Source organism: Theropithecus gelada, chromosome 10 (assembly GCF_003255815.1).
Source record: "Theropithecus gelada isolate Dixy chromosome 10, Tgel_1.0, whole genome shotgun sequence".
Classification (NCBI taxonomy): domain Eukaryota; kingdom Metazoa; phylum Chordata; class Mammalia; order Primates; family Cercopithecidae; genus Theropithecus; species Theropithecus gelada.
Window position 1 is genome coordinate 19,140,418 of NC_037678.1, and position 23,927 is coordinate 19,164,344.

Genomic DNA, 23,927 nt, shown 5'->3' on the forward strand with positions numbered 1-23,927 from the left:
ACTCCTTACCCAGTTCCAATGGTAGAATGGGAATATCTACACCTACTACGGAGAGACGATGTGTGTATACACTGGACACTCAGAGCAAACCCTTCTTTATCTCTCTCTCTTTTTTTTTTTTTTTTTTTTTTTAAGACAGTTTCGCTCTTGTTGCCCAGACTGGAGTGCAATGACGCGATCTCGGCTCGCCGCAACCTCCGCCTCCCGGGTTCCAGTGATTCTCCTGACTCAACCTCCCGAGTAGCTAGGATTATAGGCATGTGCCACCACGCCCGGCTGATTTTTTATTTTTAGTAGAGACGGGGTTTCTCCATGTTGGTCAGACTGGTCTCGAACTCCCGACCTCAGGTGCTCCGCCCACCTCAGCCTCCCAAAGTGCTGGGATTACAGGCGTGAGCCGCCGCGCCCGGACCCTTTCCCAGCAGCTCTCTCAAAAATAAAACGTGCCAGTTCCCAAAATCCGCCCAAGAAAGCTGTGGCTCAGAGAAGGAGTCACTAGCCCAAGGTGACAGTGAGTCTGGGCTTAGGACACAGAACTCCTGGCTTCATGTCCAGGGAACTTTCTTCAAGCCTCTAAGGCTCATTCATTCTCTCCAACAGAGTTTGGCATATACTATGCCCTAGAGCGGAGGTGTGCAAGACAGGTGCTGCTGTCCCCGTGTATAGGTTAAGGAACAGTCAGTTTAACTGAATCTCAGGGAGGCCAAGTGACTAAGCACCGGGACACAAAACCAGAAGGTAGATGTCTCGATTTTGAACTCGGATCAAACGCCAGGGCAACGCCCGGAAGCCTCAGGGCGCGCGTGGCTGGGCGCGAGCTCGGCGCGTAGCGGTGGGAATCCCGAGCGGAGTTGGAAGCCGGGCCCGTTCATTTGCATGCTAATACCCAGAATGCTTTTCCCCCGCACACCGCTTCTCTTAATGGAAGCGCTCAGTTTGGAACCGTGGAAAGTTTGGAACACATACTTCGCTCCCTCTTTGCAACTGTGGGAACTTCCCGCCCGCACACGCGGCGCCTGCTGCCTGGGGCTCTGCGCCAGGCGGCCGCCAGCGCTTCCTGGGAAGGCAAACCTTGGTGTACAACTCTAGCGCGGTAGCATCCCCGGGCGGGCCGGGGACAAAGCGCCGAGGCCTGGCGGCAGGGCCCATAACCAGAACACCCGGCGTCTCACAGGGCTGCGGGCGCTGGGGATGCTCCCGGCTTGGAGAGGCCCGAGAGTGTCCCCGACTCCTCCGGCACCCCCACTTCCCCGAGAACTGCTGGGGCTTCCGGGGGTCCCTGCCCCGTCCTTCGCCCTCATATTGTCGCCTCCCGGAGCTGGTGACTTCACGCTCCCCGGGGACAAAGCTCTGCGTGCTGGGTTTGGGAGAGAAGCTGGACGCTGGCCTCATCTCCCCAGCTCTTCCGGGCGCGCAGCCCATCAGTTCGGTCCATGTACCGGGTGCAGAAGGAGCTCCGGAGGTTCGGCCTGTCTCCGGCCAGGACCCCGGGCCCTCTCTGGTGTTTGAAGCAGGGAGGCGGTCGCAGGCGACTTCTGGGGATTTCGCGCATGAAAGCGGGGCTCCGAAGGGTGGACGACGCCCGCTCGACCTGCGAGTGCGCATCGCAAGCTGGGGGGCCCGGATCCGCACCCCTCAGTTCCTGCCCCCCCAACCCTGCTAGCCGCCACTCTCAGCGGGCAGGGGAGGGGCAGCGGGAGCTGGTTTGCTGGCTCGGCGCTTCGTTTGCATTGGTCCGGGGGGGCTGAGACTGCAGCCCCCGGCCCCGCGGGCGGGGTGGGGAGGCGGGGGCCGGACGGCGGCTCAGGCTGCTCTAGCATTGGCGGATCTGGGGAATGGGGAGGGGGGGCAGGAAGCGGGGGGAGCAGAGCTGCGGGGGGGGGTGTATAAATAGGGAAGGGGGGACGTGCATCCTCGGCTTGGTGAGGGGGGGGCGCTCGGCACAAAGAAAGTGGAAAGTTTGCAGCGCGAGGCGGCCCGGACTAGGCATCCGGGCGCGCACGTGCAAGGCCGGGGGCGCCAGGGGCCCCCCACTCTGAGCTCGCCGTTTCTTTTTTTTCTGCAAGCGAGAGGGGGGGGTGTTGTTGGTATCGCCCCCTCCTTCTCCTCCCCCCAGGGGTGAAAGTGCAAGAGGAAGTGCAGCCGCTGCCATCTTTCCTCCGCTCCGAACACACGGAGCCCGGGGCCGCAACGCCGCCGCTCCGCCGCCGCCTTCTCCCGGCCCGGGGAAGGGCCTACTCTGCCGCCGCCGCCGCCGCCCGCCCGCTCCAGCCGCCGCCGCCGCCACCGCCCTCCAGGCTCCGGGACCCGGCCCGCGCCACCGCCCCCGTGCGCGCCCCGCCGCCGCCGCCGCCTTCGCCTTTTGTTTCCTCCGCTCCGGCGCCCCCGCCCCGGCTCGCGCTTTGCAGGGGACGCAGCGCGCGCCCCCAGCGGGCCCGGGAAAAGCCGCGGCGCGCGCGCGCGCCTGCGCGGCGGACCCCCTCCTTCTCCTCCCCGCGTGCGCGTGCCCCTCTTGGCTGCGCGCCGGCGCCGCCTGGCGGGCGGGAGGGGAGGTGGCAGGCGCGTTTGCAGGAGGGGCGCACCTCTTCGCTCGCGCACCCCCCCGGAAGGTAGACCGGGAAGGGGAGGCGGGCGGGCGGAGAGGAGAGAGCGGCGCGCAGTCCAGCGAGGGCGGGGGTTGGCTATGTGGGGGATGGTGGTGCACCCCGCAGTCTAGACAGTCCGATCCGGGCTGGGGGCGTGTACGCTTGGCGCACCTGCGAGACTACAGAGCCCCGGGCCGGCACGTGTGGGGAGTGTGGACACGTCTGTTGTGCCCCGCTTCTCGCTGCCTAGGGGAAGGGAGGGGGCGGGCAGGTGCGGCGGCCGGGCTAGTGGGAGGGGGCGGCGGCCATGGAGCGGGTGAACGACGCTTCCTGCGGCCCGTCTGGCTGCTACACGTACCAGGTGAGCAGACACAGCACGGAGATGCTGCACAACCTGAACCAGCAGCGCAAGAACGGCGGGCGCTTCTGCGACGTGCTCCTGCGGGTAGGCGACGAGAGCTTCCCAGCGCACCGCGCCGTGCTGGCCGCCTGCAGCGAGTACTTTGAATCGGTGTTCAGCGCCCAGTTGGGCGACAGCGGAGCTGCGGACGGGGGTCCGGCCGATGTAGGGGGCGCGACGGCAGCCCCAGGCGGCGGGGCCGGGGGCAGCCGGGAGCTGGAGATGCACACTATCAGCTCCAAGGTATTTGGGGACATTCTGGACTTCGCCTACACTTCCCGCATCGTGGTGCGACTGGAGAGCTTTCCCGAACTCATGACGGCCGCCAAGTTCCTGCTGATGAGGTCGGTTATCGAGATCTGCCAGGAAGTCATCAAACAGTCCAACGTACAGATCCTGGTACCCCCTGCCCGCGCCGATATAATGCTCTTTCGCCCCCCTGGGACCTCGGACTTGGGCTTCCCTTTGGACATGACCAACGGGGCAGCCTTGGCAGCCAACAGCAATGGCATCGCGGGCAGCATGCAGCCAGAGGAGGAGGCAGCTCGGGCGGCTGGTGCAGCCATTGCAGGCCAAGCCTCCTTGCCTGTGTTACCTGGGGTGGACCGCTTGCCCATGGTGGCTGGACCCCTATCCCCACAACTGCTGACTTCCCCATTCCCCAATGTGGCATCCAGTGCCCCTCCCCTGACTGGCAAGCGAGGCCGGGGCCGCCCAAGGAAGGCCAACCTGCTGGACTCAATGTTTGGGTCCCCAGGGGGCCTGAGGGAGGCCGGCATCCTTCCATGCGGTCTGTGTGGGAAGGTGTTCACTGATGCCAACCGGCTCCGGCAGCATGAGGCCCAGCACGGTGTCACCAGCCTCCAGCTGGGCTACATCGACCTTCCTCCTCCGAGGCTGGGTGAGAATGGGCTACCCATCTCTGAAGACCCCGACGGCCCCCGAAAGAGGAGCCGGACCAGGAAGCAGGTGGCTTGTGAGATCTGCGGCAAGATCTTCCGTGATGTGTATCATCTCAACCGGCACAAGCTGTCCCACTCTGGGGAGAAGCCCTATTCCTGCCCTGTGTGTGGGCTGCGGTTCAAGAGAAAAGACCGCATGTCCTACCATGTGCGGTCCCATGATGGGTCCGTGGGCAAGCCTTACATCTGCCAGAGCTGTGGGAAAGGCTTCTCCAGGTGAGGAAAGGCCCCCTCTTCCTCCCCTGCTCCGCTGCCACACGTATCTTAGTCCTGAAAAGGCCCCTGCCAAGATCCGGGGCGGTGGCATTTGTGGGGGTCACTTGACCTTATAGAGTCATGCCAGGTTTGGGAGAGTGTTTTAAGGGCCCTTATTTTGAGATGGTATGCCTGAGACCTGCTTTCTGTTCCCTCAGGGAAGTTCTTTGACGCTAAGTGTGCCCTACTGTCTCTCCTCCTGGGGCGGGATTCCTCAGGCCAGAGCCACTGGACCTCACCATTCTTCTCCCTGGGCTCCCTTTGTGTTTCCGGCACCAGGCGTGGGGCCCCCTCTGGGGGCGGGAGACTGGGCTCCTCCAGCGACTTCCCCGCTTGAATGGCTGCCGAGGGAGGGACTGGAACAAGTGCATCTGGGACTCCCTACACTCCTGAGGCACCAGATTCCCCAACACAGAACGCTGGCCTTGCTGATCAGTAGACTCCAGCTGTGCCTCTCAGACCACCCTGGGATCATGGGACACAGAGCTGGGCACCCAGAGCTGCTGCTTAACACCAAAAGCTTTGATCTGCTCTGACTTGGTAGCTCTAGAGCCTAACCCACAGAGCCCCTTTATGTTCTCAGGACAGAAAGGAATGGGGCAGGATCTTTATGTAGGTTTACTTTCCAGTGAGCGTGTTGGGGGAACTGAGGACTTGTCTGGGAGCAGAGGGTGGTTTTGTTTTTCTTCTAAAAGGCTGGTTTTAACCTGGATTGGAGGACCTTGTGTGTGTGAACACAGGGATGGAGAACTCCCTCAGAGGGCCCCAACTGGGAACCAGTCTTACCGGTCAGGCAGCCCCTGCCCACCTGCTCAGGCGGGCATCTGGCTTACCAGCCCAGCTGGGGACTTAAGGCTCCACTGTTGGCCTCTGGGGACTGAATTCCATCCGGGTGGCATTCATTGGCTGCCCGTGGCGGGAGAGGCTGGGGGAGGGGATTGCTGAGTTTCTAAGGGGCTTTAGTCTGGACAATGAATCACACATACCCCCTCCTCTGGAAAGGCTGCAGTGAGGCAGCTCTGTTTCATTCTACTGCCACCGCCTCTGGTCCTAGAAAACATTGAGTTTCTGGTAGGGGGGAATTGAGGGGGTGGGGAGGGAAGATCAGAGACAAATGCCCACTTCCCTTCCCCCTCCAGAGAAAACCAGGGCAGAGAGGCTTGGGCCTGTGGAGCCAGAGCTGGGTGGTGACATTGTCTTTGTCATGCTGGGGTGGAGGAGAGGGAGTCCTCTCCAGCAGTGTGTGTGTGTGTGTGTGTGTGTGTGTGTACACACGTATGTATGTGTGCCTGTGTGGTGGGGTTTGGCCAAGTTTCTAAAGTCCCTCTTGGTTCTCTCTTTTCCAGGCCTGATCACTTGAATGGACATATCAAGCAGGTGCACACTTCTGAACGGCCTCACAAGTGTCAGGTAGGGGCTGGGCCAGGGCAGAGATGGGCTGAAGGAGATGTTGCTGTTCTCACGGTCGCAGCCATGAACCAGCTGCTGCGTGTGCCGGGGGCCCGGCTGACTGCCCACCGCTTTGCACACCTCCCCTCTGTTCCTCCACCCTCCCTCTGCTCTCCTCCTTTGTTCTTCCCCCAGGCCCCCTTCCCCCACAGCTGATGTTCCTCCTTCCTGGTTGCTTGGTCCTGGTTCCCACCCCGTCTTTGCCTTCACTCTGTTGCTTGGCTTTCCTCTCCTGGTGTTTGCCGGCTCCTTGGATAGTGGAACGATCGCACAGATGTTGTGTTGGGAGACCCAGCCCTGTGCTGGGCCTGGCTTTGGTTTCCAGCAGTTTGTAGGGACTGCAGGTTTTTTAAAAAGGGCTCCTGGTGGTCCAGCCAACCACTCTTCCCCTTTTCTGACCTCAGTTAGAGCTCCTCCCGGGTCCCCTCAGCTTAGGGCACAAGGCAGTGGGGGAGGTAGGAGGTAGGGAGTGGGTGGTCCTCTCCCCCACACTGGCTCCTGTTTAACCCACCCTGAGCCAGGGTTTCTGGAGGACTGGAGAGCAAAGTGGGCTCCTCTTCTTTGAGCTCTTTGCAAAGTAGCAAGTAGGGAAAGCTAAACCAGATAGATTCTCACCCTTGGTTTACCTGCTTGAACAATATTTGGGGTCCCTGCTGGTGCCCAGAAGACTGAGTTTCCTCTCCTGGACACTGAGCATTCTTGTCTGGATAGCGAACACATTTCTGTCTTTTCCTTGGTTATCTCCCCTCTCCCGTGCCAAGTTCCCACCAAGTGAGGGTGAGCCATGATTGTGGGGTGTGCATTGCAGCCTCTGATAGGATAACCTGCTTCTCCTTATCCTGTTGGTGGCAAGGGGAGAGGGTTCAGGGAGACCAGCAGGGAGGGATGAATGCTGTAAGTAGGGCAGAGCCCCTGGGGGCCAGGTGTGGACGATGTTCACAGGTGCTGGGCTAGGCAGTTTCCTGGAGGATGGCCCAGGGCGGGCCTGTGGGGATCTGTCTTTGCCTTGCTGCCTTCTCTCTCTCTGTTTCTCTCATCACAGAGCACATTCTGACTCAGGTAGTGTGCTGAGTAGCCCGGGCAGAGTAGGAGGAGCCCAGAGGGCAGTGGGGGCAAGCCCGGTGGCCTGGGGGGGTAACCTGCACTCTCTGCCCTTTTTCCAGGTGTGGGTTGGGAGCAGCAGCGGCCTGCCGCCCCTGGAACCTCTTCCTAGCGACCTGCCATCATGGGACTTTGCCCAGCCTGCTTTGTGGAGGTCGTCCCATTCGGTTCCTGACACCGCCTTTTCCCTTTCTCTAAAAAAATCATTCCCAGCCCTTGAAAACCTGGGCCCAGCACACTCCAGCAACGCTCTCTTCTGCCCAGCCCCGCCGGGATATCTGAGGCAGGGCTGGACCACCCCAGAGGGCAGCAGGGCCTTTACCCAGTGGCCTGTTGGCTAGCCTGGGCCTCCCTGGAGAGGGTTGCCAGTGGAGGGGAACAGGAGTGGCAGTTGGCCTGAGATCCCTGCTTTTGGGAGAGACTAGCAGGGTGGTTCCTGCCCACCATGCCCAGCTCCTCCCTGGGTGACTTGTTCCATCTCAGAGCCCCTAAATGGGGGTAGTAAGGAGCACCTTTCTGGAACCCCCTATAGCATCCAAGTTTCTTTCTGGGCTCTCTTGCCTTTTCCCCCCTTTCACAGATGGCACCCCTGGGCATCTCTCCTTGCCTAGGTGATTTTGGAGGTTGGTGCCTTCCTGGGAACTAGCCACCAGCTTATCTGCTTCCCCTCCCCTGGCATCACTTCCCGTAGGCCTGGGGTTTCTAGACTGGGGTCCGGCCACCCCTTTCCCCAATCCGGGAGTGAGTCGGCCTCCAGAGAAGACTGGCACAGTTCCAGCTAGAGTCAACCCATGCTGCCTTCTGCCCTTCCCACTCAGATCTAGATCCTGCTTTCATTTCTGGCTAGTGAAGTAGACTTTTGTGTTTTTGAGGTTTATTAGCAGGTCTGCTCAGGAACCAAACCAATGAGTAGTTTTCTATTGGGCTATCCCAGTATATGGCTTTGGGGGCTGAAAAAGCAGATGTAGACCCCCTCCCTTGGATCCCATTGGTGTGCCCTTTAGCACCCTGCAGACTCTGCGGGGTGAATAGGAGTGATGATAAAATTTTTCATTCTAACATTTGAGGCTTTGTGTGTTTTGTCCTTGGTCTGTGTCATAACACTGACATCACTGTCCCTTGGTGTACAAATGTGCTCCTGCCCTGCCCCTCCAACATACACTCTCACAGACCTGCTGGCCCCTCCTCCAGCCCCATAGCCACAACTCCCCTAACAGGGACCCAGCAGGTGAAGACATGCTGGCTCTCGTGCTCTGGGCTGGCCAGCGAGGTGTGCCTGGGCTTGGTTAAACAGCAGGGGCATCTGTTGGCATGGTGTGGGGGTGCTGAAAACATCAGAGGTGAAGAGACAGCTCTCTGGGAGTTCGTTCCTTGGGTCCCCCACTGGCTAGGCACAGTCCCTATTGCTCATCCCCTCCTGATGCCAGAGAGAGTGAAAGAGGCCAATTACAAGAGACTAGTGCCATAGCTTAAGTAGAAAGGCCATCTGAATGTAGGGACAGGAAGCCTCAGGCTTGACAGTGGCATGTCTCCTTGGGGCTTGGCCTGAGTGTTCTTAACTGGCCCAGATGCCCCAAGTACTGCTGGATATATGAGCTTAGTGGGCTGGGCCATTTCCCCCACGTGGAGTTCAACCTGAAGCTGAGAGGCTGGAGCAGCTCAGACCTCCCTAGCTTCCACAGGCTCCACTTCTTGGGGGCTGGTTAGAGAAGGAATGCGTTGAGATGGGCATATGCTTGAGAAGAAGGGGGCCAAAGAGCCCAGGGAGCTGAACTTTCTTTTTTTTTTTTGAGACGGAGTCTCGCTCTGTCACCCAGGCTAGAGTGTGGTGGCCGGATCTCTGCTCACTGCAAGCTCCGCTCCCGGGTTTACGCCATTCTCCTGGCTCAGCCTCCCGAGTAGCTGGGACTACAGGCGCTCGCCACCTCGCCCGGCTAGTTTTTTGTACTTTTTAGTAGAGACGGGGGTTTCACCGTGTTAGCCAGGATGGTCTCGATCTCCTCACCTCGTGATCCGCCTGTCTCGGCCTCCCAAAGTGCTGGGATTACAGGCTTGAGCCACCGCGCCCGGCCGGGAGCTGAACTTTCACGCATTGCCTTTAAGGGTTTTCCAGTGCTGTGGGAGAAGGCTGCTCGAGACTACCCCTGAGGCTGCCTGAGTTCAAGGGCCACCAAGGGTAGGGGTGTGCACTAGTGCCCTTGGTACCATTTGGGCCCCATTCCCAAGCTGCTCAATCCTTAGGAAGAAAAGCTTCAGGAAGTCTGGGAAGGGATCAGGACTGGGGCTCAGCGTTGAGTGGTGATGACCAACACTCAGGGTGCCTGGGCCAGGACCTGGCAGGCATGGCCCTTAACTACAGCAGGCTGTCTAAGCACAGGGCTGTGGGCCAGGCAGCTCTTCTGAGTGCCACAGGCAGTCACAGCATTCTGCCTCTGGCTCGCTCTCTTCCCATCAGCGTCCCTCTGTCTTCTCCCTGTCTCTAGGACAAAGAATGCTCTTCTCCTGACACCCAGCATGGAAGTTCTGGATGTTCCCTTTGAGATCTGTCTCCCTCCGCCCCTTCTCTCCTGGGTTGTGTGACCAGGCTCTTTCATGTTCTGTGTTGTCTGAACTTCTGCTGTGCCTAGACTCTGGAGTTTCACAGGCTCCCCAGAAAACCTGGGGACTGCAGCCACAGAGGGTCAATCCTGGCACAGAGAAGCCAACAATCTCTTCAGCTTGGCTTTGAACACAGGGAAAGCTTTTGTCATGTTTTTGTTTCTTCCCCCAGCAGCAGATTTACATTCCTAATTCTGTTTGCTCAGGCGAAAGTTAGCTTTCATTCCTTGAGAGATAATCAATGGAGGACAGGGTGGGGGGAGCCAGCCCAGTCTGGGATTTTAATTTTGCTTAGCTAATCCCCAAATGGATAAGCGACTTGTGGATAATTGAAGTTTGGCTGTCCATCATCTTTAGGTAGCAAAGCATGACAGGCAAAGCCTTTAGAGGACAGATCTTAAAAAAAGGTTGGTAAGAGAAACAAGGCATCTCTTGCCTATCCATGTTGTGGCTCCCTCTCCTAGGGACTGTGGAAGACAAAATCCTGAATGTGCTTTCGAGTAGCTGGGACTACAGGCACCCACCACCATGCCCGGCTAATTTTTTTGTATTTTTAGTAGAGATAGGGTTTCACCATATTGGCCAGGCTGGTCTCAACCTTCTGACCTTGTGATCCACCCGCCTCAGCCTCCCAAAGTGTTAGGATTACAGGCGTGAGCCGCTGCGCATGGCCTCAGCCCTGTTTTCTTACACCTGATCCATGTTGGTTCCTTTGAGCTCTGAGGCTTAGAACACACCCTCTCTCACTGTTGGAGGGGGTGGTCTTTGGGTCGCTGCCTGGCAAAGCTGGGTCTTGTCCCCAAATAAACCAACAGGTGCACCTCTCTTTTCTGGGGGTGTTTATGCAGCCCCTGCCCCAGTTTAGAGACTGCTGGGCTGTGTAGAGGTTTGGAGTTTTTTTTCTCCTACTGTGGCCTGTCACTGGGTCATGAGGTCCATGGCTGAGGTGGGGCCCACCTGTAGCCGTGAGAGCAAGCATCCATGGTGCTTTCTGACTTACCTACATGCTGGAATTTCCTTGCACACATCTCTTCACCTTTCCCTTTTGGGGGTCCTGGCTGCCAAGTACTGTACACTGTGTTATAAAGTATGAGCACCTTTCACTCAGCAGAAGCTCCCTCTCCTGAATCTGGAGATGATAAGAGCACAGGCTGTGGGACTGGTTCTTAGTCCAGCTGTCTCATCCTCTCAGGGCCTCCACTGGCCCAGCTGTAAACTGGGAGGGATCAGAATCCCCTGGGGTGGCCAGGAGGATTGGTAAAGTACTGGCCTGGGTGTGGTGGGGGTGGGTGTGCTAGACTTTCTTTAATAGCTGAGTCTAGTGTTTTAAGCAAGTTCATCTTCTAAAGTTAGTTTCCTCATTTATGATATGAATACACTGAAATATAAAACAGATAAAAGCAGTATTTCATTGCTACAAATTCAGTTCAAATGTATAATATTTACTTAAAAAGATAATGACATAAGAGCTAGGTAGGCTGTGCTAACATACACAGATATTTGGAACTGGGATAGTAAACAGTGGTGTCTTCTACCTTGACGGCATTGCATGCGTTTGTTTCTTGCTATGGTTGTACAGTAAAGAGATAGTTAGATGTCTGTATGTGGTGATAGTGTTCAGACACTTACCTTGAGCTCTCAGGTTCTCAGGATGTGCTTCTGTTAAAGAGAGATGGTAGAGGCAGTTCCGTTCTAGCACAAGGTAATGGGGTGGTCTTCAGTGGGTTACCATTTGATCCGTAACACATTTAAAGGTGAATGTTGCTTTCTCTTACAGTTCTAAAACAGTAAACACACACACAGAAAAAAGAACTGAGTCAAAATTGACTAGAACCCATTAAACACCTCCCTGGAACCAAAATACCTTGAAAGCCAACGGATTCAGCTCTTCTCAGGGCTTTCCCAATATTCTGTGACCCCCACAGCTGGAATGCCTTTGCAAGCTCCAGCTGAGGAAGGGATGTTGTGAGGAGACTGATCACTGGTACTCAGTCAGGTCCTCAGGTACAGGAAATTACAGGAAATGCCTGCCAACCTGGTCCTCCTTCCAGGGTACTGGTTCTGACCTTCAGCTCCTGACTCATCCGACCCGGGGGCCGGGCTGTGAGTTGGTGCTCAGCTCACACCACAGCTTTCCAAAGCCATGCTCTCTTGGAGGGTAATCACACAGCTTGCCTCAGAGGGCTGCCATCAGGATGGGTTGCATGAGATAAGTGCCTCTAAAAGGGTGAGCACCGTGCCTGCCTGGCTCACAATCAATACAGGGTAGTATCATCATCCTTGCTATCACCAGCACTTCCCCAGCCTAACGTTTCACAAATGCTTTTTTTTTTTTTTTTTAGACGGAGTCTCGCTCTGTCGCCCAGGGTAGAGTGCAGTGGTGCAATCTCGGCTCACTGCAAGCTCTGCCTCCTGGGTTTATGCCATTCTCCCGCCTCAGCCTCCCGAGTAGCTGGGACTACAGGCACCCGCCACCTCGCCCGGCTAATTTTTTTGTATTTTTAGTAGAGATGGGGTTTCAGTGTGTTAGCCAAGATGATCTTGATCTTCTGACTTCGTGATCCGTCTGCCTCAGCCTCCCAAAGTGCTGGGATTACAGGTGTGAGCCACTGTGCCCAGCTTTTTTTTTTTGAGATGGAGTGTTGCTCTGTCGCCCAGGCTGGAGTGCAGTGGCGCGATCTCGGCTCACTGCAAGCTCCGCCTCCCGGGTTTACACAATTCTCCTGCCTCAGACTCCTGAGTAGCTGGGACTACAGGCGCCCGCCACCTCGCCCGGTTAGTTTTTCGTATTTTTTAGTAGAGACGGGGTTTCACCGTGTTAGCCAGGATGGTCTCGATCTCCTGACCTCGTGATCCGCCCGTCTCGGCCTCCCAAAGTGCCGGGATTACAGGCTTGAGCTACCGTGCCCGGCCTTTTTTTTTTTTTTTTTTTAAAGGGAGTCTTGCTTTGTTCCCCCTGCTGGAGTGCAGTGGCGGGATCTCTGCTCACTGCAACCTCCCCTCCCGGGTTCAAGTGATTCTCCTGCCTCAGCCTCCCAAGTAGCTGGGATTACAGGAGTCTGCCACCACGCCCGGCTAATTTGTTGTATTTTTAGTAGAGATGGGGTTTCACCATGTTGGTCAGGCTGGTCTTGAAGTCCTGACCTCAGGTGATCCGCCCACCTCGGCCTCTCAAAGTGCTGGGATTACAAGCATGAGCCATTGCGCCCGGCCCACAGACACTTTTGAAGACTCCGGCCCTTGTTCTGTCTGCTAATTCTCACGTGGTCAGAATTGCCACTATCATTTTATGGGCTGCTTTTTCTTTTCTTTTCTTTTCTTTTTTGAGGCGGAGTCTGGCTCTCTCCCCCAGGCTGGAGTGCAGTGGCCGGATCTCAGCTCACTGCAAGCTCCGCCTCCCGGGTTTAGGCCATTCTCCTGCCTCAGCCTCCCGAGTAGCTGGGACTACAGGCACCCGTCACCTCACCCGGCTAGTTTTTTGTATTTTTCAGTAGAGACGGGGTTTCACCGTGTTAGCCAGGATGGTCTCGATCTCCTGACCTCGTGATCCACCCGCCTCAGCCTCCCGAAGTGCTGGGATTACAGGCTTGAGCCACTGCGCCTGGCCTGGGCTGCTTTTTCAATTCAAACTCATGAAAATTTACGAAGATTTATCTGTGCGCTTTGTCCTGCCTTTCCTTTCCATTTCCCTGGCCAAGACTCATGTCACTTTTGAATAAAATGAATAAATAGAATTCTTTGTATAAAACAACTAGGGGAAACCCAGGGATAGAGAACAGTAAGGCTGGTTTATATGCCAATAACTCATCTGTAAATTCATGTAAATGTAATTCTGTGCATTATAGCTAATGCACCTAAAGTCAGTTCTTAATGTCTAAGGAGCAAATGTGTAACTCTTCATTGTGTAGAGGGGTATAGAGCTTAGCTTGCCATGTCCTGGGCACATTTCCAGTAGTCATTTAGTTAGTACCAGTGATTCCCACTCAACTGTCCCATAAGGAGGCACTATGGGAAATAAGAACAGCCTCTTGGCATTCTGGGTAGAGAGCCTGAGCCAAACTCTAAAGCTCTCTTTATAAAGGGAGGTCACGTGATGGCCAGAAATTGCCTTTGCTTCATGGTGCACTTGGTGGGGAGTCAGGTCTGGCGTGCTGGGTTTCACCTCATCCCATTTTCTTTTCTGCCTTCAGACCTGCAATGCTTCTTTTGCCACCCGAGACCGTCTGCGCTCCCACCTGGCCTGTCATGAAGACAAGGTGCCCTGCCAGGTGTGTGGGAAGTACTTGCGGGCAGCATACATGGCAGACCACCTGAAGAAGCACAGCGAGGGGCCCAGCAACTTCTGCAGTATCTGTAACCGAGGTAATGTGCCCACTGTTTCCTCACTTCCAGAGGATGGGCCTGAGCGTGTATGGGAGGCCTAGGGGTGTCTCAATCACCCTGCCTCAGACTCCACTCTTTGCACAGCTTGCCCCCCCACTTCCCACTGAATGATAAACACCTTCATCACCCAGCTAGCTATTTGCTACCCCCTCCTTCCCAAGAAGCTTGTGGTGCTTAGAATGGGAAGTTCCAGGAGACCAGCAGGTCAGAACAGGAGAGAGGTTCTTCCCAAGCTTGGGCCCATAACTCTCACCTGCTACTCAGGTGGCAGGATGGATGCATTTTGCAGACACCACTGAACCACTGAGGTTGGTGGGGGAGTTAGTAGGTCCCAAAGTGGGAGAAAAAGAGGTTGGTCCGGCTTGAGAGCTTTTGCTGATTGATTCACTGGCATATGAAATTCAGCAGCTAGGGAAGAGGTTGAGTCTGGAGATAAACAAGGAGCAGACACTTTGCAGCACAAGTGGTCAGAAGAGAGGCCAAATTCAGGTTTGTGGCCTTGATGAGAGAGGAAAGTGGAAGGTGCTCTGAGCAGGGTAGCATGCTTGACGACAAGGTGGGCCTAGGTAGTGTCTAACTCTGTGGCAGTGGTGTTGTGTTGGGTGAAGTCAAGCCTGTCTCCAAGGTTCTGCCGGGTCTAGTTGGCTGTTGGAAGTGCTAGATATTTGTGTTTTGCAAGCACAGCATCAGTGGAGGCTTGCGCTGTGTCTGTGCTAAAGGAGGTTGGAGCAGCTATCTGTGAACGTGAGGATGCTTCTGCATGGTGTGCTTTGCTTTGGCCAGTGGGGAGCACTGGGATGTCCTTATCTCCTGGGGCATTCTTGCTTGTCCCAATGCTTCTGAAAGGCTGCTTAGTGGGTTGAGCACTGAACCAGGAGTCAAGAGACCCAGGGTTTAGTCCCAGCCTCTCACTAGGTGGCCTCAAGTTCTCCCATTCCCTCTCTAAGCTTGAGTTTCTTCATCTCTCAAATGGGGTTAAGAATAGCCCCCTTTCCCACCTCTCAGGGTTATCATGAGGATCCCAAGAGACAAGGTAGGTGAAAGGAGCTGCACACTTGGGAGACTCTATCCTTGCACTTTGTAACAATGTTGGGAAAGACATGCTTGTTGACACTCTGGGTTGGACCAGGCACAACACTCCTGCAGGCCTTGGCGGAATTGTTGGGTGCCTGTGCTGTGTTCACGTGTCCTGAGGTTCACAGTGGAAGGAGATTGCTGAGTAGCTGGATGTTCTTGGTGTCCTGGAACTGGATACCTCCTTGCAGCTTCACACCTGGGGTTTGTACTACCAGGACACCTGCTGTGAAAGCAGGGAAGTAGTAGTGAAGATCTCTTAAGCTGTCTGTTCTGTTTTCTGACATGTCAGTAGAGCCCATTTCTGACAGGAGCTTCCTCCAGGTTGCAAGTGTTGGGCTTAACCTTCCTCTAGGTTGCAGGGAGAATTATCGGGCTGTGGCTGACCGTCTTGACTGGGGCTGCCCCAGCCCCAGAAATAATATTGTTTCTTGTCTTGCTTCATCCTAACCTGGCTTCTTGACAGCTCCCCCAGATAACTCAAAACCTGCTATAACATGCTATAGGCAGGCATTTTGTCAAGTTTTCAATGTGGAAGTTCCCAGTGCAAGAACTGGGGTCAGAGACCAGAGGCTGAAAACTGCTGAGTGGAGAAGGGTGCTCATGATAAAACTCAGAAAGTCCAGACCAGATGGTGGAGTAGGGCAGGAACTGGACAGGAGACCCAGGGCCACAGCCCTTGGGAGCCCAGCTCAGGAGGAAAGAAAAACTGAGAGCAACAGGGACAGTGGCAGTGGGAAAGTTGGCCTACTTAGGAGGCAGCTGATGTGGCAAAGCCAACAACTATTGTACATCAGGATTTCTTTTCCAAGGGCTGGTAAAGAGAACTTGGGCAACAGCCATAAGCTACATGACTGGAATGGAGAATCCAGAAGAGTAAGCCAGAGTCTACTTTTTCTCAGAAAAGCCAAGACGGTCTGGATCCCAGAGCCAGAGTGGGAAGTCCGTTTCCTGCAACAAGACTAAAGAAGGTGCTGGTCCAACCCATGCTGGGTACTCAGAAGGAAGAGAAAACAATTGCAGTGTTTATCAGAAGAGAAGGAGCAGGATTCTACTCCTGGACTCATTCCTTGGCAGAAATAGGAAGAGACCAAAAAAAAAAGGAAGAGGATAAAGTTGTTTCTGAGCACCAAAAACATTGAGACATTGGAATCAAAATGTAGAGAGCTCTGTGTCCTCCTTTGCCCTCCTGCCACCAAGCCTATACCTACAGGGAGGTTGCACAAATAAATGAATGTTCTTATCTCTGCATGCATTCAAACAAAGGCTGAATGTCAGAACAGTTAAGATTGAATCAGGTGAACTTCCAGGTGCCCTCAGATCCTTCAGTCCCAACACTTCTTAAACAGTTGACTTAAGTATCTACCTATAGACCTGTCTTTTTTAGTTTTTGCCACAAAAACGACTCCTGGCTGTGAAGAATGGCAAAGAGGAAAGGCAGCCTGACTCCTGCAGCCTCACACGTGAGTCAGATGGAAGTTGATGAGACAGATGACTCTGGCTTTGTCATAGAGACATATCAGGATGTGTATGATACTATTTGTAGAGGAAGATCATTTGCAGTGGAGGGAGTATTATGGCTAGAAAAGCTTGTTCCCACATTTTTGAGTTGAGGAAATCAGTTGAGTTGAACAGTGGAAAAGGGAGAAGGCCCTGGCTGATCACTGGGATTTTCTTCCTTTAAAGTTTCTGTAGCAGGATCTTTGTATATATGCCTATGTGCTGGTATGGGGAAGAGGAATAGATTATCAGGAATCTGCCTTTGACAGAGACATTTGAATGCAAACATCATTGCCTGAAACGTAGAGGAAGCCTTCTCCCCAGTCAGAGGTAAGCACACAAGTGGATGGATGCAGAGAACCTGCCGTTCCCCTGGACTCACATCAAGCTACGTGGGCCCACTCCAACACAGTGCAGTTGGGAATGGCCCCTTCAGGGTTTGGACAAGGAGAAAGCAGTCCCCAACCCCTGCATGGATGTAGAAACTGCCAAAGGATCATTTGCTTCTGCAGTGCCAAGTGCAGGCACACCAGGCAAGAAAACGCAACTGAGGAGCAGTGGCCTTTTGCTAGTAAGACCATCTTCTCTGGAGTAAAAGGGCCAGTGGCTTGCTGGTTATAGTGACAGTCACATGTGTGCTCAGCATCTCCATTGCGTGGATGGCTGGATCAAGCTGCCTCTTTGGCTCTTGGTTAATCAGTGGTGAATGGGTGGGTAAGTTTAGAATTCCAGCTAAATATGTCTGGTTTCAAAGACGTATTCTGCTCAGAAGCTTAGCTTCTGTTTCATCCTAACACTTGGCTGCTGAGTTGCTCTGTGTTTAAATTCTAGGCTTTAAGTGGCAGCTGTGGATCCACTCCTACCACCTCGCCATGTGGTTTTGCTATAGATAGTACAGTCTGCAGCTGGGGTAAAGTCAAGAGGACTCAGCCATGTGTTTCTCAGACTGTTTTTCAGGAAAACTCAGCAAGACAGAGTTTCACTCTTGTTGCCCAGACTGGAGTGCAATGGCGCGATCTTGGCTCACCACAACCTCTGCCTCCCGGGTTCAAGCAGTTCTCCTTCCTCAGCCTCCCTAGTAGCTTTGATGACAGACATGTACCACCACGTCCGGCTAATTTTGTATTTTAGTAGAGACGGGGTTTGTCTCTATGTTGGTCAGGCTGGTCTGGAACTCCCGACCTCAGGTGATCTGCTCGCCTTGGCCTCCCAAAGTGCTGGGATTACAGGCATGAGCCACTGCGCCCAGCCAAACTCAGCAAGATTTGATTGAGCATCTGCTGTGTTCTCTTGGTATAGTTCTCCCAGTAAGGAGTAAACGTAATTCCTGCTGCTCTCCTGCTCCTTTCTGTCCCCTTTTGATTGCAGCAGACCTGCTCTGGTTCATTACGGGGAGAGAGCTTCATGCTATTTTAAAGACCCCACAAGGGATTAAAAACCAAAGGAAAAAATTACCTTCTAAAGTTATCAGAAAGTTCTGATATCTTGTACTGATTGGTGGGAGCCAATATCTCCTGGTTCTGCTTTGTTTTGGGGGACTCTACAGTACCACCCCCAGGGGCAGGGCTAACAGCCTCTTTCCCATTCGCGTTGTCTCCTCACACCTGACTACAGCCTCCCTCTTAGGGATGTCTACATGGGACCCTTTTACACCAGTCTATACGCATGATCAGCCTCAGGCAGACACTTCGGTCACAGCACAGGACAACTTGCTCTACCAGGCAGGGCAGGACACCAGCATCTGGTCTAGACAGATCTTTGAAGTAGCTGTATTGGGAAAGGAAGGAAAATTGGCCCAATCCCACGTTTCAGAACCACTAACTGCTGCTGTCAGAGAAAAACTTGTTACATGAAGTTTCCACAGGCCAGCCCAGTTTTTCCAGCAGCTTCCATTCTAACATACCATTATGGCAGAAAAATACCTGAGTGTAAATGGTGATAATGAAACCTATTGTAAAAGTCCACTGGATATTTCTAGGGCTCAGGGCTAAGACAGAGGAACCAATTAACCCATTTATGCTAAAGGTTACAAACTTTTTTGTGAAAAATCAGACTTTAGCGATGATCTTGAGCAGTAGGATATAAATAACTCCTGGGTTAGCGTTCCAATAATGGAACATGAGGCATAAGTGGGTTAAAGCATCTGCCCAGTAGCTAAGGGCCAAGTTCTGGTGGCACATGATCCTTGGGTTGGAGTCCAGGCTCTGCCACTTAGTAGCTGTATGTGTGACCAGGTTACTTAACCTCACCAAGCCTCTTTTTTTTTTTTTTTTTGAGACAGAGTCTCGCCCACCACCACGCCCGGCTAATTTTTTGTATTTTTAGTAGAGATGGGGTTTCACCGTGTTAGCCAGGATGGTCTCAATCTCCTGACCTGGTGATCCACCCGCCTTGGCCTCCCAAAGTGCTGAGATTACAGGTGTGAACCACCGCACCTGGCGATTTTTTTTTTTTTTTTTTGAGATGGAGTCTCGCTCTATTGCCCAGGCTGGAGTACAGTAGCATGATCTCATCTGCCTTCCGGGTTCACGCCATTCTCCTGCCTCAGCCTCCCAAGTAGCTGGGACTACAGGCGCCCGCCACCACACCAGCTAATTTTTTATATTTTTAGTAGAGACGGGGTTTCACCATGTTAGCCAGGATGGTCCTGATCTCCTGACCTCGTGATCCGCCCGCCTCGGCCTCCCTAACCTCACGAAGCCTCTTAATTTCTTTATCTGTAAAATGGGTATAATAGTAATCTGTAGCACAAAAGGTGTTGGGCAAATTCTATAGAATAGTGCATATGGTGTGCTGGGCCCTGGTGTGCCATCAGCACTTACCAAAGGTGAATCTTTATTACAGTTCCAGCAGCATTCAAAATGCCATGCCAATTCAGACTTTTTTTTAAAACAAATCTCGTGCAGACATTACACAGTACTCTTCAGCCTCTGACTCTTTAGCAGTGGATCTCACTGTTATCCTGTGACTGTGTAATTTTGAAAGTGAATCGAAAAATAATGAGTCAACCAGATCTGAAGTGGATTAAAGCGACACTGTCAGGGTGCTGGCACCCTAAGTGGGCCTTATACTAAAAAGCTTCAGTTCCTGCTAAAAGCACCTTCTGATCCTTGACTACAGTGGGGTTCGATGGCATACCTCCTTCCTGTGAAACTCAAGTCAAAATCCTTTTATCGGCCTGCCTGATTCTGTATCCTTGGACACATGGCTGCTGTGGAAGTTGGCCCAAGATCTACTCTTCCCAGCCTGAGATATCTTGTGGCTCAGACTGACCGAAGCATCTGGAAGGTGGGCAGGAACAGTTCCAAGACGGCTGGATTGTCCTCCCCCAAAATAAAGACAGAGATCATCCCTGTTTCTTCTCCTGTATGTGAACCTGGTGGATGCTCCAGAATCGAACCAAAACACTACCATGAATAAGAGATGACTGCACTCCTCTGACAGAACTTCCTATTTTTGTCTTTGTTCTTCAAAAGATCTAAACAGTTACTAAATCCTGTTATGCTGAAGGTGGGGAAGTTAGAAAAATAGAACATCTCCTGACAGGTAGAAGACGGGATCCTTGGAGGCATTCCTTTGGGATTTCATTTTACCTCCATCTCGTTTGTTGTCCAGTTTCCTTTTATAAGGATTAAGCAGGCATCCTGCTGGCTAGAATCCTGTGACTTCCCTGGAGCCCCAAATTCTTGTCTAACCACATTTCTAGTCATGGTTCCTGCAGGAGACATCCACTCAAACCACCTGTTACTGAGGCACCAAGCAACCATAGAGGCAGTTGGCCTCTGGCCCTAGCAGGAGCAGGATCTCAGGCCATCCCACCAGGCGGCCAGCCTCGGCCCCTCACCGCAGCCTTGCAGAGTGGGCTCTGCAGAGAAGCCGATTTGTGGACAGTGCCACCCTCCATCCTGAGCCATGTGGCTCATATGGTTGCAGCCATTTTTGAGCCAAGGAGGGGGCCCCTTCTAGGTGCAGCTGACCTGGGAATGCTAGCCAGAGCGGCCAGAGGAGAGGAGTGGGGGAAGGAGAGAGGTATCTCTTGCTGGCCGTGGGATCTCATCTCCTTTTGTCTTGTTTAGGTTTCTCCTCTGCCTCCTACTTAAAGGTCCATGTTAAAACCCACCACGGTGTTCCCCTTCCCCAGGTCTCCAGGCACCAGGAGCCCATCCTGAATGGGGGAGCAGCGTTCCACTGCGCCAGGACCTATGGCAACAAAGGCAAGCGACCCCTTGCTCTGCACTTTGCTTCTCTGCGCAGACTGTGTTGTGGGGGCGCTGGGCTGGGCGTGGGGAGGCGGGAAGGCTGCCGACTTTCTGGCTGCCTTGAGGAGACTCAGAGATCTGAGTGGCAGTGGCCTCCAGGACAAAAGTCACAGTGGGTATCTCACTCCAGGGCAGTGAGTGAGGCTTTAGGGCACTGCCGAGATCCAGCCTCCGCCTCCTCTTCCCCAGCCCTTCTCCCTTCCTCCTGGCCAGCCCCCACTGTCTGGAGCCCTGCAGGGATGCCCCGGGCCCTGGGCAGAAGAAGAGCCCCGCATGATGAGCCACTATGGGCCTGTCACTGCCTGCTGCCCTTTAGGATGGTGTGGAGCTGCGGCTGAATGCTTTCTCCTCTTTTGACCCAGTGGGCCGATGGGAGCCAATGTCTGGCTTGTCTCACAATAGGGGTGGTTGATTACTGTGAGTGGCCCTTTCTGGAGAGCCTCTGGCTATGGTTGTGAGATGCATGGCAATAATGAGCTATCTGACTCCTCTGACTTGGGAGTTGGTTTGCAGAGAGCTCCCCAGGCCCACCTTCACTTGTTGATTCAGGTTGTTTTGTTGTATGTCACGTTGTTGTTGCCTTGGGGATGAGGCCAGGGGCTTGGCAGATGGTAGAAATAGCAGAGATGGCATGCTCCATGCTCCCATCACAGACCTCCCTTCCCGGCACGTCGCTCTGGACCCAGGCAGGAAGCTGCTGATTGGTGGAGGACTCAGTGTGGGCCCGGCAAGGCAGAGCAGCCAGGGTTGTCTCTTGGCTCAGCTTGTCTGGGGCCTAGGGTGGGGACACCCAGCCGACTGAGAAATACAGAGTTGCTTTCAATCTCTGTCCTTTGGCTGCTTGGCCCTGGAAGGGTTTTGGCAGAAGGAAGGCGGTAAGAACAGGGCTCATGTTTGCAGCATTAGGAAAAGGATTGGCTTCTGTCTGAGCCATTGATGGGGTCTACCCAGGTTAAGGACCTGATGGCTCTGGTTCTGCCTGGCTTGCTACAGTGCAGCTAGTCTGGTGCAGGAGGCGAAGCCACTGTCACACTGGCTCGGCATCATCAGAATACTAATTTTACCCCCAGAGGCACCCAAAAGAGTGCCTAGGAGTTGGGGGTCTTTGAGTTGTTCTGGGCAGCAGTAGCAGAGTTGCCCTCTCTGTATCCCTTCCTTGAAGCAGGCTGAGATGACGGTGAGCAGTACACGTGCAGCTGCATGAAGAGTCCACAGCAAGGGAGGCTGGCAGCCCTAGGGCCCTGCCATTTCACCCCTGTAGGCACTCCAGTCTCCCAGACTGACCAGCTGACCCTTCGTGGGTTCTGCCAGGACAGTGGCTGGCCAACAGCTGCCCTCCACAGGTCTGTGAGCTGGCCCCTCATGACCCCTCCAGGAGAGGGCATCTCCAGAGCCTGGCCTCATCTCTCTCCTGTATTTTGTTTTTTTGTAGAAGGCCAGAAATGCTCACATCAGGATCCGATTGAGAGCTCTGACTCCTATGGTGACCTCTCAGATGCCAGCGACCTGAAGACGCCGGAGAAGCAGAGTGCCAATGGCTCTTTCTCCTGCGACATGGCAGTTCCCAAAAACAAAATGGAGTCTGATGGGGAGAAGAAGTACCCATGCCCCGAATGTGGGAGCTTCTTCCGCTCTAAGTCCTACTTGAACAAACACATCCAGAAGGTGCATGTCCGGGCTCTTGGGGGCCCCCTGGGGGACCTGGGCCCTGCCCTTGGCTCACCTTTCTCTCCTCAGCAGAACATGTCTCTCCTCGAGTCCTTTGGGTTTCAGATTGTTCAGTCGGCATTTGCGTCATCTTTAGTAGATCCTGAGGTTGACCAGCAGCCCATGGGGCCTGAAGGGAAATGAGGCAGCTGCTCTGTCCCCACGGCAACAGCCATTTGGGGACTGCTGGGAAATGCTGTGAATGCGGAAGGAAGTGATGTTTGGGTTCTGTAGCTGAGAGATTTTTATTCATTTTTAACTGCCCCCCAACCCCACCCAACTCCTTCTCTATCACCCGTTCTCCCAATGGTCTTTAGAAATAGATTTTCATCTGATATTCTACAGAAATATCAATGAGACTTGGTATGGGACAGGGGCAGAAAACACTACATAGGCCTCCAAGGCAAAACCAGTCCCAGTTTCTCTAATGGGAAGAAGCTGGAATTCCTGGTGCTCAATTCTTAGTGACCCCAATCCTATACCCAAATCTATGGTATTCTGGGACCTCAGTGATTTTGGTCCCCTCCCACTTCTGTAGTTCCTCATCCTCCCTTCCCATATCCTTCAAAAGAACCACACTAGGGTCTCCACCCACTTATACAATGCGGATGCCCAATTGTTTTTAAGGAAGCCAGAAGCATCCCATGGACCATGGGGTGAGTGTCCTCCAAGAGCCCCCCTGAGCTCCGCCCTGTGTCTGGAGGGCTCCAGACTCCTGAGCCCTGCTTGGAGGCGAGCATTTTCACTGCTAGGACAAGCTCAGCTATTGAGGACACCCCCACCCCAAATTTCAGTTCTTATGTGATTTTAACCATTCAACATGCTGTTGGGTTTTAATTCTCTAATTATTATTATTATTGTTATTATTTTTTAGGACCAGTTGTAGTGAATTGCTACTGAAAGCTATCCCAGGTGATACAGAGCTCTTTGTAAACCGCAGTCACACATTAGGGTTAGTATTAAACTTTGTTTAGATGTACCATAATTAACTTGGCTAGTTGATTGTTTGAAGTCTATGGAAGAAATAGTTTTATGCAAAATTTTAAAAAATGCCAGTCTGGTCAGGGAAGTAGGGGGTTTCAATGCAATTGGGAGCCAGGAAGGTGGGACAGCCAGCAGGTAGGGACATTGTGTACCTCAGTTGTGTCACATGTGAGCAAGCCCAGGTTGACCTTGTGATGTGAATTGATCTGATCAGACTGTATTAAAAATGTTAGTACATTACTCTATCTGCTCCCTTGAGTCCAGTTTTTCAGCTGTGGGGGTCTTTGGGACCCAGAGGTGGGCAGCACCTGGGGTGGGAGTGGGATCCCAGGAGACCCCTTTTCTACTTCATTGTACCAGTTCCACTGGGATAGACAGGTGGATGGTCCCACTGAAGACTTAGAATGCCAGAATTCACTCATTTGTTCAACAAATATCCATTGCTTGTCTTTACTACTTGTGTGCCAGGCCTGGTTTCATGCTCTTGGGGTATGGTGGTGAACAAGACACCACTGTGAGGCTTAATGGGAGAGACAGACAACTTAAATATGAGTTCAGATAATGAGAAACACCAGGAGAAAAACTGGGCAAGGTGAGGGGACAGTGACAGCAAGAGGGTGAGTAGGGTGGACCAGGGAGGTATGAAGGGGTTGGGGCTCTGGGAGGGAAG

General features: G+C 53.7%; 1 protein-coding gene and 1 pseudogene across 6 annotated transcripts; one reads left to right on the forward strand and one right to left on the reverse strand.

Moving 5' to 3' along the window:
• Positions 1–764: 764 nt before the first annotated feature.
• Positions 765–1,726, reverse strand: LOC112632372 (annotated as a pseudogene). The gene has a single exon (XR_003121390.1). The product of XR_003121390.1 is annotated as an uncharacterized LOC112632372 (transcript).
• A 214-nt stretch (positions 1,727–1,940) lies between these two features.
• On the forward strand, positions 1,941–23,502 carry PATZ1 (POZ/BTB and AT hook containing zinc finger 1). Of its 5 annotated transcripts, none has more exons than XM_025400099.1 (5): positions 1,941–4,163; positions 5,549–5,612; positions 13,541–13,712; positions 20,384–20,521; positions 21,999–23,502. In XM_025400099.1, the coding sequence occupies exons 1-5, from the start codon at positions 2,893–2,895 to the stop codon at positions 22,415–22,417; spliced, it is 2,064 nt and encodes a 687-aa protein (XP_025255884.1). In that variant the 5' UTR covers positions 1,941–2,892; the 3' UTR covers positions 22,418–23,502. The 5 variants fall into 5 exon arrangements, with proteins under 5 accessions (XP_025255884.1, XP_025255886.1, XP_025255885.1 ...); XM_025400101.1 differs by having other exon boundaries at positions 20,449–20,521; XM_025400104.1 differs by lacking the exon at positions 20,384–20,521 and having other exon boundaries at positions 2,179–2,194; positions 2,885–4,163.
• The last annotated feature ends 425 nt before the right edge of the window (positions 23,503–23,927 follow it).

Bases quoted from the DNA above. Each gene is read 5' to 3' on its own strand.
- PATZ1 (XM_025400099.1), top strand. From the start codon at position 2,893: ATGGAGCGGGTGAACGACGCTTCCTGCGGCCCGTCTGGCTGCTACACG. The intron at 5,613-13,540 runs GTAGGGGCTGGG...TTCTGCCTTCAG, and splicing joins AACGGCCTCACAAGTGTCAG to ACCTGCAATGCTTCTTTTGC. The intron at 13,713-20,383 runs GTAATGTGCCCA...TGTCTTGTTTAG, and splicing joins CTGCAGTATCTGTAACCGAG to GTTTCTCCTCTGCCTCCTAC.